We start from the raw sequence: 21,078 nt of genomic DNA, 5'->3' as shown, positions 1-21,078 counted from the left end.
GGCCTCCAAGAGGTCTAGAGCACCTTCTAAGGACAGGACTTCACGTCCTTCAGCTTCAGCGTCGGGCTCGGCGCTGAGAAAAGATCTACCGGTGGGTCATTTATCTAAAAAAAGACCTTCAACAGCGGGCTCGCTGTCGAGAAGAAGAGATTCAGGTACGTCGTCGAGAATTCAAGACCCTCCGCCGTCGTCAACTAGGCGACGATCGGCGTCTAGGACCAAGACCCCTCCGCCGTCGTCAACCCGGCGACGATCGGCGTCGAGGAGCATCACACCTCTGCCGTCGTCAACCCGGCGACGATTGGCGTCGAGGAGCATCACACCTCCGCCGTCGTCAACCAGGCGACGATCGGCGTCGAGAAGTGTGACCACTCCGCCGTCGTCAACCCGGCGACGATCGGCGTCGAGGAGCAGAGACCCTTCGTTGACACGACGTTCGGCGTCGAGAGCAGGCTCAACTCCGTCGTCGCAGACACAGCGATCGGCGTCGAGAGCCCTGAGTCCTCCGCCGTCGACAACCAGGCGTCGATCGGTGTCGAGGATGAGATCTCCGTCGTCATCTCGTCGCCGTCGAGGGTGCCAAATACCCCTCCGCCGTCGTCTCGTAGACCCTCGACGTCGAGATTGGCTGCCCCGCCGTCGTCCCAGCGACATTCGGCGTCGAGAGAGAGAAATGCTCCGTCGTCCGCTGCACATTGCCGTTCGACGTCGAGAGATCACCGATCCTCATCAGCCTCTCACCGGCATCGCTCGCCGTCGAGGCATTCGACGTCAGATCACCCGACGTCGAAGCGGCAAGAATTGAGGAAGCATGCTGGATCGCCGTCGAGGGACTCCCGCCCGACGTCGAGACCCGCTTCAGAGAGATCCAGGAAAAAATCGGTTATCCTGGTGATGGAGTCAGCATCCCACCACTCATCCTTGCATTCGTCTAGGCCATCAGGTCCCACCATGGATTTTAGCATTTCAAAAGGCTATGTATATGTGATGGCGTGCAGGCGCGCCCACTGTGGATTATTGGGAGAACACTACATCGCCCAGCAGGCCTTGCAAAAGGCCACGCCCATCGAAGCAGGTGATGAATTATCGAGTGCTCTTCAGCAGCGCCTACAGCCACCCTTTGCCGCGACACGCCACTGAAGAAAGGATGTTTCCTGAAACGCGTCTGGCGTTTACCTATGAACATTTTGCTTTCCTGATGGATCCTGCTGGCAGGCTGTCTTTTACCAATAAAGTGGGCTGTACAGAAACCTTTGTGTGGCTCAATTTCTCAAAGGGGTTTTTCTGCAAGATTTGGATATATATATATATATCTTGGAGCAGAATATATATATATGTATATATGTTTATATATATATATATATATGGTTATATATATATATATGTGGGGCACATATAGTGTTTCCGGGGTCCCGCGCATGGGCGGGAATATTCTAATGCTTATGACTTTGATGAGGATACCCCTGGAAGAGAACTAGGATTACAGTCTGACACTCTGAGGTGACCAGGAGGCATGGAAACACAATGCCTGATGATGTCGAGAGGTTCAGAAGATACGATAGTGACTTGGCGCTGCACCTGTGAGGACCATATTACGCTGAGGAAGACCAGGAGCAGTGCACAAGCTGTCCCACGTCGAATGTTGGTGTCTAGGTGGTCAGGTGCTGGCTGGAGCACCAACAAGCCTTGGTAGCCGCAACTGGTGTGGAAAGCGAAGAGATGCCTGCAGATCCAGGGGAGGGACTCTTTCACTCTGAGGGAGATTACTTCAGATGTCCTTGATGCCGACAGGCCATGTGGAGAACCTGGATGAAGCACAGACCCTGGCGACACAGAAGACTTGAACAGCAAGACCAGGAGCAGCAGGAGTCTTCTTTGATGCAGTCTCCGTTCCAGTCGAACTCCAAGTGTCCAGACAGTCGATGAGTGTCTTAGTTTCAGAGGTGAGTCTTGTTCCACAACATATTTAAGGACCCACCCACAGGGGAGCCTTTAAGTACCCTAGGGAAAGAGTTGGAATGACTCTGGGGTTCCTCCAGAGGAGGGGCTGGACAGAGGAGATGATACTTCCCTGTCCTTTGTCCAGTTTCCTACCAGAGCTGGAACCAAGGGTTCCCGACCTGGCTCAAACCTGAGTATGCATGGAGGGCACCTGATGTGCCCTTCAAAGCAGTCTGGTGGCGCTGGCCAGCGCCCCCACCCCAGCCCAATACACTAAGTTCTGTCTGGGAGGTGGTCACACCTCCTTGTGACAGGAAATCTATTGTTTTACCTTCCCCTGCTTGAGCTTAGCAGCAGGAGGGCGGAATCACGTCTGTTATCGGCAGCAGCACTGGCGTGCTGACAAACCCTGAAAGGCTGTTGCCAGTAGTACGGGGAGTCCCTTAGAGAGCCCCCCAGTACATGGGCTCATATTTCCAGCATCGGAATCGGTGTTTGGGTATGATTCCAACATGTTTGATTCCAAATATGACCAGGGTCGGTGCAGCCACTATATAGTTGGACATCTCATAATCAGTGATTCCTACTATATATCTTAAAATGGCTGATTCCCCCACCCCCTACAACCCTACAAAGCCTGGAGAATCGACTCCGGCGTTTGTCGTGGTGTCTTGTTCATACAGGGGCACCCTCACACTTATAACCAAGCACTCTGCCCTCAGGATTGAAGAGCATGCCATAGGGTTGACTTATAGGTTTTAGGTGCAGTGACCCCAGATATTAGGCAACTTACATCTGTTGTGTGGGGTGTAGGCACCACCTCACACAGGCTGCAATGGCAGGACTGTGGTTTCAGTTGACTCCCATGGGTAGCAGAATACATGTTACAGTCCATGAGAGACCCCTGGTGTACCTCTGGCCTGGGTACCTTAGGTCCATATACTACAGACTTATAAGGGTACACCAGTAGCCAATTGTGGAGGTACCAAAGTACTTTACAGAACGAATTTAGGGGAGAAAGCACAGATGCCGGGGTCCTGATTGGTAGGCTCCCAGCAAACTAAGTCAAAAAGACACTGACGCAAGGCAAAAAGTGTGTGTGACCATGAAAGCAGATCCTACTTTCCTACAGTGGTGTAGGTGAGAACAAACTGTGTAATGCAAAGATAAGAAACAGTGAAAAGATGATTTAAAATGCCTCTCAGTGGACCAAAAATCGTTTTAATACATGTCCTTGAGGAGCATATTAAAAACAAATTCAAGGGGAATATAACTGTACCCCAAGTGTGATCAGAATGGTCAACCTGTTTCTGCCACTAGTAATTACCCTACTATGTGGTGTTTGGCATTCTTCAGGGCTACATAATTGATACCTATCTCTTTGTGAGTAGAACAATAAAAAAATGCAGAAAGAAAATGGTACGAATGCTACGCCCTGATCAGTGTGGCTGTAGGCATCATTGTCTGCATTTGTCGGGTCAATGGGTTTCAATTCGCCAGCGTAGGACAGAAGTTGACGAGGCTTACTAAGGTTCGCTTTCACTCCATCTATCCTGCCCAAATCGGTAAGCAAAAGCATTTTACCCACGCCCACATTAAACAATACTGAAATATCTTTGCATTGCCGACACCATGCAGCTCACATTGGTGTAGCCTCTGCAACAGTAGACTAAGCATCTCCTCTCCTGTCTGTTTTAAGAGAGTTGTAGCCCACTCCACCACCACATTTGTCAGTCGTAAAAGGAGGAACCTGATGATGAAGTATGCCACCTGAGGGTTGGTGAGGGTTTTGGCTTTAAAGGACTATATTCCAAGAGACCTCTACTGGTTATACACTACTCTTGTATTTCTTTTAAAGACTCTCCATGTCCTTTATGTGTGTTCGGTGCATGGTGGATTGACAAAAGAGCCAGTTTGTTTTAATAGTTTCTAGATGTGATGTTTAGAAGAGGAGATGAGGATATTGAAGTATGTTGATTTTGTTCTGTTGGAAGCCAAAACAGTCTCTTTGTAGATCTCTAGGTGTTATTGGCAGCAGAACTCTGGCCATCCACCTCATTATTTTCAGATATACTTCAATTGACACATGGGCTTCCTGCATAACTTGCTGTATAGTAAGCACTCCTTGAACATTTTCTCCAAGCTCTCTGATGTTTAAAGAAGACCTGAATTTCTTTTCCAATATGCCCGCTCTGTCTCCCATTTAACTTTGGTATCTTCCCTCTACAGGGCTTGTCACACAGTTTTCAGCAAACCTGTATGAAGCATTTTTGGTGTCTAACTCTTCTGAATGCACCCAGCGATATGCCCAGTGCAACCAGTATAGTGAGGAAGAGGAGCTGGTGAAGGGTGTTTTGCTTGCTGGCCTATATCCCAATTTGATTGAGGTAAGAACAATGATAAACATGCATTTACAATGCAATAGGTCTCGCATTTACGTGAGTTTGAGCTATTAGCATTGTAAATGGGAATGCCTTTTATTTATGTTTTGGATTTTGAAACATAAATAAAACGCGTTGTCATTTACAATGCCAATACCTTAAACTCGCGTAAATGCTGTCCCATCATGCAATCACTGAACAATGCCCCATGCCACTCTTGCAAAGAAAAACATGGCAGTCCCAGCACTGCAACTCTAGGCCAACGAGCCGTCACTGCCTTACCTCCCATCAATACAGGTCACAAATGACATGGTAGGCAAAAAATCATTGGCACCTGAATTCAGCAACTACTTGCGGCTTCCATATTCCACAGCCATATAGAGGTTGTGATACACAGCTGATATAGTTACGCAACTACATGACAAGATGCAAACACACTAATGGCTCTAAGAGAGAACCATATGGGAGGGGGCGCAAGGCACATTGTCGGTGCCTGCCCCTCCGGCCTGGGTATGAGAAGACCCCAAGCAGCCCGGTGAGTGGGGCTGAGTCTTACAGTACTTGGGGGCATTATTGGCTTATCGAGCCCAGTGTGGCTCCAACGTCTGACATTTTGTGTTTACAGAGCCTAGGTAGCTCCAACGATCGGCGCAAGACACCGTGAGCGTGCACATGGGCTGTCCGGGCGCCCTCGCTCACGAAAGTGAAAGCTTGGGGGAGCACGAGAAGAGACGCGGCGGGTGCACATCAGCTGTCTGAAAGAGACGCCTTGAGCATGCACATGGGATGTCCGGGTGCGTGCACCTATCCTGTCCCGCATCGCAAAGCAAGTCGCGACAATAGGTCTCGCTGCGTGCAGCGCATGGCGCTGCATCGCTAGGCGAGACCTAAAAATGAGCTACGTAATGTGATGTTATGGGGTTCTTCAACTCTAAATTGTTTTTTTCTCCTTTATGTTGCCTGGCGATGTTTCCATTACCCACTCTGCAAACACTTTGTGATTTGGTGGTTTAGATGTTATGGCAATCACATTCATGCTTGTAATTGGTTTGGAGTATTTTAAGTATTTCTCAAACGGCTGAAAGAGTAGCATTAGAATGTACTTACCCTGTGGTCTGCCAGAACAAGAATTATCAAGCCTGATTGATGGATAATTTTGGGGAAAAAACATGATTTGCATAGATAAGACTTCCTCTGACAGGTAGTAATCCAACACAGAATCTGTTGTGGGAGCCCTCAGTGTAGGTGTGTAAAACATTTTGTTTTGTGTGTGTCCATCTCATGAACCTCTCTATTTGTTTACGACCTTTGGCACAGGAAGTCAAGTCTTATTTTCTGACAGCCCTTTCAACTGTCCTGCCAAGGGGATATTTCCCATCAGCTTGTTCTGTTTGTAAGGCTTTTAAAATGTGATCCTCTTTTTAATTCCATCATCTTTAGTCCTTTTTAGGTTTCGCCTGGCGTTTACTGCGCAAGCAGTATCGCGCAGGCGAAAACTTTTGTAAACAAATATGGGGCTTCGTTCCGCCTCTCTGTCCAATTGGCTAGCTCCATAAATGCAGGCTAGCCATTGGAACAGAGATGCGTCACTCATTCCCCGAGCAGATTCGTTGGCGTTCCCACGATTTTTACTCATCCCGCCCATTTTGGTGCGTCATTGCGGCGGTGGGCGGATGTTATTATTTTTTTTTTCTCGTCCTGTTTCAAAGTGTCCTTTGCAGGAGTGGGCTGCGAGATTGAAGTTGCCAGGATGCGGTGGGCTGCGCGATTTCTTTCCTCGCAGGTAAGCGGCATTTTTAAATATGTTTTTTTTATCTGTTTCCCCCCCCCTCCCGCTGTCCGTGCGCCCCCCTCCCGCTGTCCGTGCGCCCCCCTCCCGCTGTCCGTGTGCCCTGCTGCAAACAATGGCTGCGACAGGGAGGCAGCTGGGACCATTGAAAAGGGTTGCTTAAACAAACCAGCTCAGGCTGCATCGTTTGACTATGCACTAGGATCATTTCGTTTGTACGTAAATAATTCCTTCCATTTCTCTATTTGTTCCCCCTGCATAGGATGATTCGTGTGCCTTTATACCCAGCCCGCCACTGTCTACCAAGGGCTTATCCGTGTGTGTTTTGCATCAGAATGTTTGCTTTTGGGGGGCCGTAGTTGCACGACGTTCGTCTCTAAACCCCTTACTGTGTTCGGCGTGTATGTATGCGCCCCCCGGTCTATGCTGCGTTCTGTAAAGAATCCTACACAATTCTCCGTAAATGGCATTTGCTTTGATCGGTGCCCGTATCTTGCAGTGTAGTGTATTCAGTTACGGATTACACTGCATTTTATCTCGCCCCCACTTCGCGAGGATTCACCCCGGATGGCTTGTGAATTAATTACAGTTCAGAATCACTTATTTGTTTTATTAGAGGCGCTGCCCTTATCGAGCGCAATGCCCTTCCTGTGAGTGCACCCCCGTTTACTTTTATTAGCGAGTGTGATATATTTTAAGCCCCATCCCACGCCTCTGCTTTGAACATTCATAAGCCATTTTGTGGAGGGTAAAAACATTTGCACCGGGTCTGCCACGGTTTTGCCCTGTTCAAAAAATGCATTGTGTATGTGAGAGCCATATCTTGCCATCCATCCCAATGCTTGGCCACTTTTGCATGTTTCCTTCAATTATCTGTACGTATGTGTGTATGTGTGTGTGTGTGGTGTCTGTGTCAGCATGTATGTGTGGACGAATGGCTGTGTATGTGTATGGGAAGTTTTTATGACAAGTGGATTTGTGGTTGCTTCTATGTGTGATTGTGTGCGTTTGTATTTCTAACAGTATGTCTGAGAGTGAATATGTGACTGTGTGTGAGGGACAGTTGTCTAATGAATGGACGTGTGACCATGTGTGTGTGATTGATAGTTTTTTTTATATCAGTAATTTTTATTGAAAATTGTATTTACATGGTGCACCAGGTGGGCATGAGACTGCTGGTGTTTGCTGTATGTGTATGTGTGAGAGGTAACATGCAGCAATGTGTGTGTATGGTTGCATGTGCGACGAGTGGGTGTGTAGCTTCATGTGTGTGTTTGACAGTGTTGCCACGAGTCAACGTGATGTTAATTGTGTAACATTTGCAGTTTCTGTTGCCTGCTGTTGGTGGACCTGAGTAGCGCTTGGAGATTAGAACTTTCCCTTGATCTATGTCTTATTTATACCATCTACTTGCAGAATAATAGATCCACTTCCTTGTCTCCGTCAGGAGAATTTATTCAAAATCAATAAGGGAAAATAAATGTATATTTTAAATGTAAAACTCAAGTAAGTAAGCTTCATTCAACAAGGGCAAAGGCGTACCGCAGTCCTCCTGACATCCCACTCCGGCTATCAGCCTCTTCACAAATCCTCTTCCTGTCTTTCTTGTTAGATCCCTCTTTCTGCCACTCACTCCTTTGCACTTTTCCCTGCACCCTCTCGTCTATCTTTCATCACTTTTCCTATTAATCCTTTGCGACACTCCCTCTGTTCTTTATATCACTATTACATCTATTTCTTGTCTCTAATTTCCTCAAACTCATTATCTTTTGCTACTCCTAAATGTATGCTCCCCAGCACACTACCCCTTTCTTTCGCCCTCTCTCTTACATCTATTTCAAACGTCACATTTATATCACTTTGTCCTATTTACTGTTTTTCATATCCCCATATCCCTTTTTTCTATATTAACCTTTCCACAAGCTTTCTATTTCTACTGCTCACTTTTACTTGCAATAGAGAAATATTACTGAACTAAATGTGTATATTCTGTTAATATCTCATATCAGCATGAAGAAGGAGGGGTTAGCGAGCCTGACAGCATTTTCATTTAATGGTTTATGAGTTTACATCATCGTCTACGTAGCCTTTCAGGAGCTATATTCACATCTATAACAATCATCTGAGAGCCTACATAATGCATGGAACTGGCAATAATAGAAGCCATCCTTGCTGACAATTAGTGTTCAGAAAAAAGAACTCAGTAGGGATTTTGTTGGCTGATATCATGATTTTTGCACATTTCAGGAGCTTACATTCGCATAGATTTGGACTTACGTTATTAATTAATCAGCATTTCCGGAGCTTAGATTGTCATGGATCAAAGAATTTTAAAGCATCATTTGGGATCAGTAATCAAATTACCTATTTCAGTTTCAAGTCCTGTTAGGTGTCACATGAGACTAGAGGAGAGAAGCAAAGGCATTTCTGAGGAAGGTGATTCTTCAGGCACCTTATGGTGGTTGAACGAGTGGTCTAGTCTTAAAGCGAAGGTTAATGATATTCATAACTCTGGAGCCTCACCCGAGAATCTGAATTTATAGGTAATAATTACGCATGCTTCTTCTCAAACTTATATGGCCATGTTTTGGGATTTTATCCTATGGTTAAATATTTTTGTGCTTAAATATGTGGTAAAAGTACACCATGAGCATGCATGATTTGCCTTTTCAGAAGTCCATGCTACACATTTAAACAGAAAAAAGGAAAACAATTACTAGTGTCTTCCATTCACTATGGGCCAGCTGTACGTATACATTTACTGGTCACAAACCTCGTCAATTTGGTAAATTCGGTGGGCGTTTACTTTTTTTTTTTTTTTGCAGCCGCATATTTTACTCCCGTTCCCGCCACCCCTCCCGCTGTCCGTGAGCCCGCCCCCCCTCCCGGCTCTCTGTGTGCCCGTCCCCCACCTCCCGCTGTCCGTGTGCCCGTCCCCCCTCCCGCTGTCCGTGAGCCCGTGTGTAAATGCATCGTAAATGCTTGTTTATGTGTGCGTTGGTGTTTACATGCGCATCCGTCTTTGTGCGTGTATGTGTATTTCTAAGCACACAAGATGAGAGGTACGGTAAGGGTCTATTTTAATGTCTGTGCATCTTCCATCAAAACACCGGACCAGTTTGGTGCTTAATCAAGGGATTTTCAGTGACTGCCCAACTCTAAATCAGGTTGAGTCTCTTTCGCTGGCACCAGCAAGGAGCAAAATATCATGAAAACATGCCATGATAAGTGACTTCAACTCAAAATGTTGCGGAATTCCCCAGTGCTCCTCAAATTTTTCAAAACAGTCTGGCTCTGTGTGTGTGTGTGTGCGGCTGGCTCTGTGTGTGTGTGTGTGCGTGTGCGGCTGGCTGTGTGTGTGTGTGTGTGTGTGGCTGGCTCTGTGTGTGTGTGTGGCTGGCTCTGTGTGTGCGGCTGGCTCTGTGTGTGTGTGGCTCTGTGTGTATGTGTGGGTGCAAATGCAATAGGTCTCACATTTGTGAGAGATTTAGCTAATGGCAATGTAAATGACAATGCCATTTATTTATCGGTTTTCAAAACCAACACATAAATACAAATTTTGTCATTTACAATGCCAATAGCTCTAACTTTTCCAAAGGCGAAACCATTGCATTGTAAATGCTTGTTTCTTTTGTATGGCACATTTTTAATGCAGAATAAATATATTTGTTCACTTATACATTTTTATATTTGTTCTTTTGCCTATGGATACTTTTCAGTTTCTTTTGAATCATTGCACTTATCCTGCATAGAAACTTTTAAGTTACACATGCTTGAACCATTACCCATCATCAGACTGGAGTTCACTAGGAATATTAAAAGTCGCTGTAAGGTCTTTGAACATGCCTGGATGGTAACAAAGTAGTGCTTATTTAATAACGCTCTAGTCTAGTTTTGAAATGCCAGAACTTTAGCGAATGTAGTTAATTTTCCCTAAAATCTACTTCCTCTGGAGGTAATCATAGTTCGAATATCTGCCGCACTTCAGAAGTGAGGGAGTTCCTTCCTGTGCTGTACTCTTTCAAGACTTTCTAGACGTATCATACAAATGAGATTGTTTATTTTCTTGTTTCCATGGATTAGAAAACAAATCCAGTTTAAGCAGCAGCCAGAAGAGAGACTGTTCTATTTCTGGGTTCAGAACTAGGGAACAATCCTTAGGTGTTCACAGATGACCTTCACAAAGTGTGTTAATGCCTTCATCTACTTCTTACATCCTACTTGGGTGTTAATCCTTAACCCCCACGCAGGAAATCCAGACCATGCGCCCATCTCCTTCAAAATGTCTGGACACTGAAGTCTTTAACATGCTTGCTCAGTACATCAAGTGATGTCGACACTGCCTTCTCACAGGAAACTACTAGTGTGTGGCATGTGTGGCTGTAGATACATATGCTTAGCATACTCCTGGCATCTAGTGGTGGCTCGAACATTTGCAAGTTGTCTTTCTTCAAAAAAGATTCTCAAGTCACTAGATGTGGTGTGACTCTTCCTTTTGGTGTTGGTTGCACATGAGCACAGATGCCGCATAGATTCCATGTTAGATATTTAGTTTTTCACCCTCGTGTTCAGACTTATACAGAGTAGACTTTGAGTTTGTGATGTTCTGAACACAATCCGTTTGCCCTGTTCATTTCCTTATTTATCCGATCTCGTCTGAATCTAGCTCAGTTTCCATTTGTCTCCCTGCTGCATGAAGACACTGAAAACAGTATTCAAACTCCCAGGATGCCACCTCCAATTCTCCATCTTCAGGGAGTGCCACGTGGGTAACGGAATGGAAACCCTTTAAAAATTGCCTGCACTGCAATTCAAAATACCTGTGAGGAGACCACCACAAAGTGTGAAATGTGTGTCTGTACCCAATCACGACAGTGCCTCCAGTTCATTGTGCCTTGCTTTCAGATTGAAGAAGACTCTCTTGAACCAAAGGTTGCAGCTCACCAGAGGATGCGTTAGGAGAGCTCTTCCGAAACCGCTGACCATTTTTAGTGAGCCCAACCACAAGGAAATGGAGGAATTTGATAATGAGACTAGAGGCCTGGTAACTAAAACCCCACCTAGAGTCGTGAGTACTCCATCACTTCTAAGGTCCATACCACCATGCTAAGAGCCAAAAAGAAGCTCCTTGCCTTGGCAGAGCACTGCTCTCAGCGGAGTCATGCGTCGAGCATGGATGCAAGTAAAAGGCAAGCGAAGGGCCCCTACTGTCTTTGGACTCCAGTCGGAACCAGTCAAAACCTTTGGAGCCAAGCAGGCCTCGGACGAAGAGCGTTAACCCACAACAGCCATTGAGCCTGAGCCACCTCAAGGGCATCGAGCACCAGCACTGACAGCCAAAGCCAGCACCAAAGGCTCCAACGAGGGTATTGACCCCATCAACTCCAAAACCACCCTCGACACCAAAGCCGAAAGTGAAGCTGACGTCAAACCTTCCATCCAATCCACACTCAAAGCAGAGGACTTTGAGCCCCCAATACTCAAGAGCCTCACAGTGGGCAACCCTTTTCGAATGCAGGCATATCTAGGTGACTAATGAAATGTATAACACCTTCTACTACAAAGCAAAGAGGGTCCTCTCGGTTTAACTCAAAAATGTACTCCACTTTTAAAAAATAGAATGACCATGGTCTTACTAGGTAACAGTCCACTAGAGGATGTTTGCAAGGCAACCACTTGGTCAACATCCCACACCTTTACCAAGCTCTTCTGTGTGGACTTTGTAGCTCGTCAACAAGCCATGTTCAGGAAGGCGGTCTTAAGGACCTTGTCCCAAACATCTGCATCTTCCACATGCTAGCCACAGCTTCTGTAAAGCACTGCTTTATAATGTATGCCAAGCATGTGTATCAACAGTCATGCATGCTGTGAATGGAAAATTTCAATTACCCGATAAGGACATTATGTAGCATGTAGTGCTTTAGATTCATATGCGCCTGCCCTTCTCCCTGGAAGCTTGCGCTTTTTACAGATCTCTGATTTTTTCAATTTATATTGCACTTCATGCACCTTATGTATGTTCACACTCCATACATGCTCTCATCCGCTATTCGAAAACAATCTAACTTGGAGTCTGTGCCCATGCACATTTTACACGAAGAGGAGTCGTCACACCGCATCTCGTGACTCAGGAGACTACTGTGAAGAAAACAAACTTGTAAATTTCCAAGCCTAAAACTAGTGGCAGGAGTTTGAAAAATTTCAATTCCTTTTAGCTTCAGTTGTCAAGGATCCTGATTAACTTCGGAAGGAGAATAACAGTTTAACATTGGCAACTGTTGTTTTTGGTTCCAATCTCCCCTGGTTCCCCCCCGAATTAGATTTGTATTGATGGTTTGTGGCGGAGTGTAAGGAGAAAACCCCCTTCCAGTTTTGCCCAAGTTAACAAAATATTCCTGGTACGATAAACACAAGATGTTTAACCTGCACCTGTCTCTGGAACACAAGAGGTCATCATGCACCACTTGCCAGGCGTTTGAAACAAAGAGCTCTTCATTCTCTGGATGTAAAAAGATGCTTGAAATTCTACCTTCAGAAGACTAAGAGCTCTCATAAGTCTACTCAACTTTTCGTGGCTTAGAGTGCTTAACGAAAGGGTTGTCTTATTTCCAAACAGAGTTTTTCTTGTTGGTTTTACAGTGCCATTCGATTTTGCCATCAAGCAGCAGGGAATTCGCTGCAGTCACCAGTGTGTGCTCATTCTACCAGAGCCGTTTCGGCATCAACCACACTGTGTGCTGGAGTGCCAGTCAAGGAAATATGCTGTGCAGCTACCTGGAAGAATACACAAACCTTCACCAGGCATAACTGAGTGGACTCCACGGTCGTCAACGACACAGCAGTAGGCCAGGCGGTTCTGCAGAATTGTTTTCACTCACAGTGAGCTTTCTTCTTAACCCCTCTTTCCTCTTCTGGCTTAACCATGCACATGTTTTCCTCAGTACTGTATTCTCTTTCTTGTATTTAGAATTTGTATTACATATGAATGGATATTTGCTTTATATCGGTTTCTGTTTTTCAACATGCTATGTTTGAGATAAAAAAATAATAATAATAAAAGTTACAAATAAGGACAAACAGAGATGCAAACGAAAGAGTAATCAAAACAATGTGCTTTTAACTGTTATGTAATCTGATTCAAGCATGTGAATCTTTGAAAGTTCTAATACTGGAGTAATAGATTAAGTTACTTACCTGTAACTATAGTTCTCCAGTATTGGAATCTTTCATAGATTCACATGCGACCCACCCTCCACTCCTGAGAAGCTCATCTTCTCTTGGTTTTCATAGATGTTTCTCCTACACTTGTGCTTTGAAAATCTGAAAGGCTGGAGCTTCTCTCAGGAGTGTTCTTGAGGGTATAGCAGTCTGAGTGGTTGTAACCTTTATTTTGTGTCTTTTCTACAAATAAATGTATGTTACAAAGCTAAAAGGGCCTAGGGCCTTTCCTAATTTGTTAACTTTACATTGCTATTTTAATATACTGGGGACTCCCATCTTGATGGCAGGGAATGATTCAAGCATGTCAATCAATGAAAGATTCCAATACTGAGAACTACAGTTACATGTAAGTACCTTATTTTCGCGTGTGCAAAGCCAGACAGCGAACATATGCCCAGGCATCCAGGGATGTCTCTCCTCCACACAAGGTTCGCAAACGGATCAATGCAGCAAGTGAAATAGTGGCTGTGAAGGCCGCCACTCAGCGGAGAAGAGCTAATTTGTTTGAATTGTTCTCCTGTTATGACTGATATGAATGGAAGGAAATGGAACATTTGCTCAGGACCTTCCAGAAGCATATTGCAATAGATGGTGGCAGAAGAAATGACAATTTCCAGTACGAATTCTTCCTGCGCTATGGACTCAGCTGCTACTGGTTCCGGGGAGATGAATGCTAGCATCGTTCTATACTGTTGTGCATGGCTTAGGGTGGCTTGGTTCAAACGTGAGGTTTAGCAACACCTCATTAATGTCCCCTTTGAAGGAGAACATTTGTTTGAACCTCAGGTCAACAATATGGTTAAAAAAAATTAAAAGGGACCCCATGTCAGCCAAATCCCTGGGGGCACTGCCAACAACAAAAGCTGCTTTTCATAAGCATTAGCCGAAAAGAGGTACCAAATCACCAACCCCCTTTACAAAGCAAGGATTTCAGCATCAACAGTTTTTTGAGGGGAACCAAGTCTCCAAGGGCTTTCAAAAAGGTGAGTACCATGGTAATGGAAATGCAGAGGTGACTTCAGCAGGGTGTATCTACCTTTGAAGAAGTGATTCTCCCCCTCATTCCCTCTGATCACACCGCAGCTGTCAGGGAAAGACTTGGGATTGTGGCTTTTCACTCTGAAATGGGTGGAAATAACTACAGACAAATGTGGTCTGGATGTGGTACAGGAGGGGGACCTGCTAGAGTTCCTCACAATGCCACCAAACATGCCACCTTGTTGCCATGCACCTGAGTCTAGACCATCTGACGCTCTTTCGGGAGAAAAGGTAGGCTTTTTGCAGCAAGGATGCATTTGAACCTGTGCCCCCACATTGGTGGTTCCAGAGAGTCTACTCCATGTTTTCTTCATCCTCAAGACGACTGGAACTTAGCAGCCAATCCTAGATTTCAGGCCTCAAACCCAGTACATCTGGTCAGAGCACTTCAAAATGACCACTCTGCAAAGGTCTCTCGTTTGGGTGTTACATCAGTCACATGGGTATTTATTTACCAAATATGAAGACGTGATAGCTAAACATCGCCTCAGAAATGCCATTTACGCTTTTCTTTACCTGGACTAATGGCTGAGAGCAATGCCTAGCACACACTCAATCACCAGTGTCCCTGTTGCTCAAACTAGACTTCACAGTCTGTGCCAAAAAAGTAGCATCTCATACCACGCAGACACAACCTATTTTATGGGCTGTTAAATTCAGTCATGGGGAAAGTCCACCCAAATCAAGAGTGTGGTGGCCATCCAAAAGCTGCTACCTTTTTTCCCGATACCAAATCCTCTTCTGGCGAGGACAGCAGTGAAACCTCTGAGGTTGATGACTTCATGCATAGCAATAGTACGCCAGGCGCAAGCAGCTAGTGCGAGAGTGTCTAGGGAGGCAATGGTCACAATGGAGGGACATGGGGTAGGTCTAGTATTGGTAGAGCCCAGAACACTCTTTTATGGTGGGATGACAAGAATTTGTTGCCAAGCATACATTTTCTGGACCTTCAACCACAAGTGGCCATTATTATGGATGCTTCACTCATGGAGTGGGGAGCACATTTCAAGCGCACGGTTGTGCAGGAGACCTGGATGAGAGGAACAGGGGGTACCACATCAATGTCATGGAACTCACAGTACTCGCAAAATGTCCTCCTTTTAGCCCAATCCTGCCGGGGGCGGACAACGATTTTGTGGGCATTTTTAGCAGGACGCACCAAATCCTTGAATAGGAGATAAATCCCCAAATTCTTCACAAGTACTTCCATAAACTTAGGTACTCCCTCAATTGATTTGCTCACCAACGCGCAGAACTGAAAATGTCAAAAAGCCCCTTCAGGTACCCACAACAACAGTCCATTGACAATGCATTATGAATGAACTAGTCAGGTATATTTTCCTATGCTTTTCCTCCACGGGTTCTGATCCCATACCTTGTGACAATGCAGCAAGGATAAATTATGCTCATCCAGTGGAACTAACTTCAGTGAAACAGCTGTGGTATTTCATGCTAATAGACATGTCAGTACATCCATACAAGAAGCTCCTACTGAGACCAGATGTCCAAATTTAGCATCAAGATCAACTCTGACTCTCAAATGTCAGCCAGCTGAATCTAGCAACCTGGCCTCAGAGTACCATAACCTTGATTTTCCAGCTGTGTATGCAAATCCTCTGTGAAGTACATAAAACCACCAGTTGTACCTTCTGTTCTGAAAAGCAAAAGTGACTTGTCCATTATTGTTTAGCAAAACAAATTGATCCCCTTAAAGCATCCATGCAAGCCCTCATATATTTACTGCATTTGAAAAATAGCAGGATTGGTACACACTTCTATTTGTCTACATTTAGCTGCATTTGCAGCTTACATGCCAATTAGATAACTTTTGTCTCTTTCAGATGCTAGTAGTCAATGTTTTCATGGAGGACAATAAGAGAGTGATTCATCCAAAAACACCTTTAGCTCCCTCCAGCCTTGAATCTCAATATAATTGTGACAATATTAATGGTACCTCCCTTTGAACCACTGCACTCTTCTGGCACACAGTTCCTGTCTTGGAAGGTAGTGTTCCTCATTGCTATAACTTCACTTTCCTCAGGAGACCGTGAACTGCAAGGACTAGCAGGGGAGCACCCTTTTGTCAATGAACACAAGAGATAGGGTAATTTTGAGAACAAACCCATATTTCGTCCCAAAGTGGCTTCCCTTTTTAGGTCTCGCCTGAGCCAGCACATGCGTTGGTCTGGCAAGACATTTAGTGAGTGGGGCTATAGAAATCCGACCACAAGCTTTTGCTTGTGGCCTAAAGCTTGTGGTTACGAGCACGCGCACAGCTGCCATCTGGCTTTCCTATCTCTTCCTTAAAGCCAATTGCGATCACTTTCACTTTTGCCAATTTCATGCGCTGCACCCTTAAAGCGCGATCGCGATCAATTTCACTTTTGTCTTCCAGGTAGTGCTGTCCGCCCATGGAAAATACCTCTCGAGAGAAAACACGAGGAGTGAGGTAGCAACAAATCTTCCAGAAACCGCATTACTAATGCGCGCACGTCGAGTCTAAGTACCTCAGGGTTAACCTCGGGTCTGTGGCGGCATAAATCAGCCACACAAGAGCCTGTCAGCGGCCGCGCTGCTGCTGCAGCAGCAGCTATGGAAGGAAAATCCTTCAAATGGCAAAGGAAGCGCAAATATCCTTCCGTAGCGTCCGTGGATCGCAACCAAGTGCAAAGATTAATCCTGCCGGGCCCTTCAAAACATTTCGACAACACCTTATAAGTAAAACTGTTTAAACTTGTGTTAAAACAATACAGAAATGCACTCAGAACTTTCTTGTTCTTGCTGATTTTATTTCTTTTCATGATGTTCGGCCAGGGTCGCAGTTTGTGACATGCCGACAAAACGGGCATGCAGAATAGTTCCGTAAAAAGCGATCCTAAAGATGAATGGTGTTAATTGAAGCGAGCCCACAGGTGTTACCCATGGCACTCTTGCTCCAGATGGAATATTTCTTCCGCTGTTTCTACGGCTGTGGTGTTTGTGGGCTGGCCAGCACATTCCTGCTGTTGGCCGTCGTCAACACGCACTCGCCGCTCCCCAGCCCAACAGCGAAGGTCTCAACACAACTCCCAAGCCCTTGTGTATACACTTGGCGGCTGTACTTGTTGCCTGTTGTTTTACTGGGAAGAGGGTGACCGCACCTACAAAGACTGTCTACAAGCATATCTTGAGGCTGTGGCCTCTCCCAATATTTTTAAGGCAAGGCCCCCCAGCTGCACTATTTTCTCCATCTGATATTTACACCGTCAGCCCTAAAACTTCACACACCAATACAAAGTCAACAAGTAACCCTGAAAAGATATGTCTGCAGAACCTTCTAAACTGGTCACACCATCCAGGCACATAGAGCCAGGGAAGCTTAAGTTAAGTACTAATACGGTGTTCTCAAATGTGCCTTTTAAAAAGAGATCACTTAGACTATAGCAACATTGGCAAAAAGTTGAATTGTCCCTCTTCTGATCAGTAACAAAAACTTGATGAGCACAAGTTAGGTCGGGGCCTAGCCAATGACTGGCAGTCAGTGTATGTGTGGGTGGGGTAATGGCTGTCCCAGCTGTAAGTGCAAAGCAATTACAAAAGGAAAAGCATATTGGCAGCAATCTCCATCAGCGGGCCATGGTTAGCTGCAAGATGCTACCTACCTTATGCCAGTCTTTTCATTCAAGGTGCATGGAAGCAAATCATTGGCATTTACACTGAAATTTGTGTCTGCTTACCGCAGATTGAAAAGAAAATGCCAAGTGTACGCGCTGTTGGAGGTTGAAGGCTGCCCTGGAATCGCCGAACTCTTGTTGCCCTTGTTGGCTGGCTGGGGACCCCTGCTATCTCCCCAACGCCTCCTCTGCCCCGCGGACCGAGCGCTGCCCGGGACAGCATCTCCCAGGAGGGCAGAGCGGTCCCGCGATAGGCGTGAGGCATCTCTCCCGCCCCCGGGGGTTTAAAGCGTAGCGCAGACTCCCGCAGCGCGGGTGGCGCGCGGGCTGCGCCGGGCGAAACCCGGGCCAAGGGCGGGCCCGTTTAAGTCCGTTCAAGTCTGGAGAGGCTTGGCTGGGCCATCCCCCCTGCATGTCTGTTTATCGCCCAGCTAAAGGACTAAAGACCTGCGCAAGAGGGTGAGCCATTTTTGAACTTTTTACCTGCATAAAAGAATCGCTGTCTGAGTGCTACAGTTATATTAAAATGGCAGCACGGGGAGGAAGGGGAAGCAATGTAAAAGGTGTATATTATGTGGCTGGTACACTCGCCCAGTTCATAACTAGGGCGTCCTCCGTGCTTGCCCGCGAGATCGCTGTTACCGAGCGGCGTCTCTCATTGGAGCCACTGTTTGCGAAAAGGTCTTCTATGGGGGCCATCGCAAAGGCATGTACACCGGAAAGTCTCTGCCCCCATACTCCTGACAGGGACCCTACTGAAACCGCATTAATTATATACCCAACCTCGCCAACATTACTGGACACAGACGGACCTGAGCTGCACAATAATAGCAAGCCACATCAATCAAGGACATCGGGTGTGAGTGTAGCAGAAATTCATGTGCAGCCCGCCGAACCCCCTAATTTACCCACTCCCACGCAGGGAGGGGCCATTAAAAGGAAACGAGGGGGGGTGCGTGGAGGCACCCAGCAAAAGGGCAAGAAGCCTAAGACCGTCGAGCTGGAAGGAAGTAAAGAACCATCTCAGTAGCGCCAGCCCTGGGGAATGAGTCAATCGGGTCTGTCGGTATAATAACTACTACAAATGAGGATAGCACCACCAGGTGCCCACCGATTTTGGAGGTCTCATTCTGGCAGAAACTGGAGGCCCTTATAACCGTCTCTTTGGAACCGCTAATGACAAGACTACTCGCCATTGAAAACAGACTTGCAGAAACAGACAGCCGGGTGATGTCTGCCTTGGGGGGGATTGAAAATAAACTAGTGATCCCTGGTCTGTTAAATGAAAAAAAGAGCGAGGTGGGGAGAGATTTGCTTGTATGTCCCACACCTGTCGTTACTACACCAACAAGTATAATCCCAACTGTGCCCCCAGTATTGCGAGAATGCCCAGAGGTTCCAGAAGGTTCTAGGGGCGGGAAAGGATATGGTAGGGATGCATCATTACCTGAGGGAAGGGCCAGAAGCACCATGGATAGGGGAAGGCCTAGAGGTGTGGATACGAACTTACACCTAAATCTAGACCTCCCTCCAGATTGCGCACCGTATGTGGTGGTCTTGACTGGCGTCCCAGCACTGGAGGATGATAAAGTTGAAACCTATGACCAGTTGAAAAATAAGGCAACCTTCTGGTTAAACACCAACAGACCAGGGCCCAGAGATGAAAAATGCAAAATTCTTCATGTAAGGAGAGTGGACTGGGCAGGAGGGAGCACAAAAAACCTAAATGGTGACTATTGTTATCAATTTCAGTGACCCGAGGATAGCAGACTACATCTGCAGAGGGAACTGGTCACATTTGGGCTCACACATCCAGGTTCAAGACCTGGGCTACTTTTATAGGCCCATACACTCTGCGGGTAACTGGTCCACTTCTCTGTTTGGTAACGATAGGACTGGCCACCAAGGAACTATAAGAGGGGGGGCGCGAGGTGCCAGGTATATGCGAGGGTCTGGGGAGTTAGGAGGCGGAGCTAGGCTTTGCCTACAGCCGACATTCGAGAGTGATGGGGAGGGGGGGGGGCATTCACCCATTGTAGCAGGGAGACAACACCCCTGTGGGGCAGGCACCTCAGTAACCAGCCAATCATGACTAGTAATCGGTTTGACCCCCTGTCCACTATAGAGGAAATTGATTGACTGAGGGATGTTAATGACTTGTCTCGGCCTGTGGTACCCGGGGTTCTGGCAACATCAGGTCGGGAGTTCCCGGCCCATGTTGCTATGCATGGCCTAGATGAATCTCCTATACAGGCAATAGCACCCATTAATGTAGGCTCCCCCGGAGTGCCCCTAGATCAGCAATTTAACACTGCCAGTAACATGGCCTGTCTGATGGCAGGTCCACGTACAAGCAGTTCCACCACTATGGTCTCCTCGTGGAACATAGCGGGTTGGAGTCAAGGCTACATGTACCAGACTTGGTTAGCTTCAAGAAACGTGGGCGGTGGAAAGTATTTTCCATCTAGGTTACTTGAATTTTTCCAAACCTGCTGTAAAGGGCCACAGGGGAAGACCAGCTGGTGCCTTGACCATCTGGGTACGTCAACGCGAGGAGGTTTCTGTGGTAGAGGTCCCTATTGACTGCCCTGACATCATGGCCATTAGGGTCAGTTCTTCGAAGGGCCTTAATATTCTCATTGTTAACATCTATGCGAGGGGTATCCAGGGAGGGAGGTGTTCACCTATTACCTCACTTCTGGAGGACCTTCTCAGCTCAGTGGAGAACGTTGGCTATCGGGTAGTAGCGGGAGATTTTAATACATGTTTCAAGCCCCTGGATGTGAATGATGGTAAGCTTACTAAAGATGAGGACGCGATGTGGGGTGTCCTGCAGCTGGAGTTAAAACCCATAAGGAAATGGACCCAGGCTGCCCTGCAACTGAAGGGACTGTGCCTAGATAAGGGTATGGGGGTGGTTAACGGGAGAACGACGTCCGACAGGCAAGGCGTAAAGACTTTTGACAATCGCAGAGCTGGGAGTCGGATTGATGATATTTTAGCTAATCTGGAAATGTGGTCGGGCATCGTAGATATGGTGGTGGTGCATAGACCG

General features: G+C 46.4%; 1 protein-coding gene across 1 annotated transcript in view; it reads left to right on the top strand.

The window, feature by feature from the left end:
* Positions 1-21,078, top strand: part of DHX30 (DExH-box helicase 30) — a 658,531-nt gene that overhangs the window by 550,018 nt on the left and 87,435 nt on the right. The window contains exon 16 of the mRNA XM_078662529.1: positions 4,171-4,328. Coding sequence (XP_078518655.1) covers positions 4,171-4,328 — 158 coding nt within the window. The remainder of the gene's footprint in view (positions 1-4,170; positions 4,329-21,078) is intronic.

The sequence above is a fragment of the Lissotriton helveticus genome, chromosome 10 (assembly GCF_964261635.1).
Source record: "Lissotriton helveticus chromosome 10, aLisHel1.1, whole genome shotgun sequence".
Lineage (NCBI taxonomy): Eukaryota > Metazoa > Chordata > Amphibia > Caudata > Salamandridae > Lissotriton > Lissotriton helveticus.
Note: the sequence above shows the minus strand (reverse complement) of the source record. Positions and strands in the feature narration are given on the sequence as shown.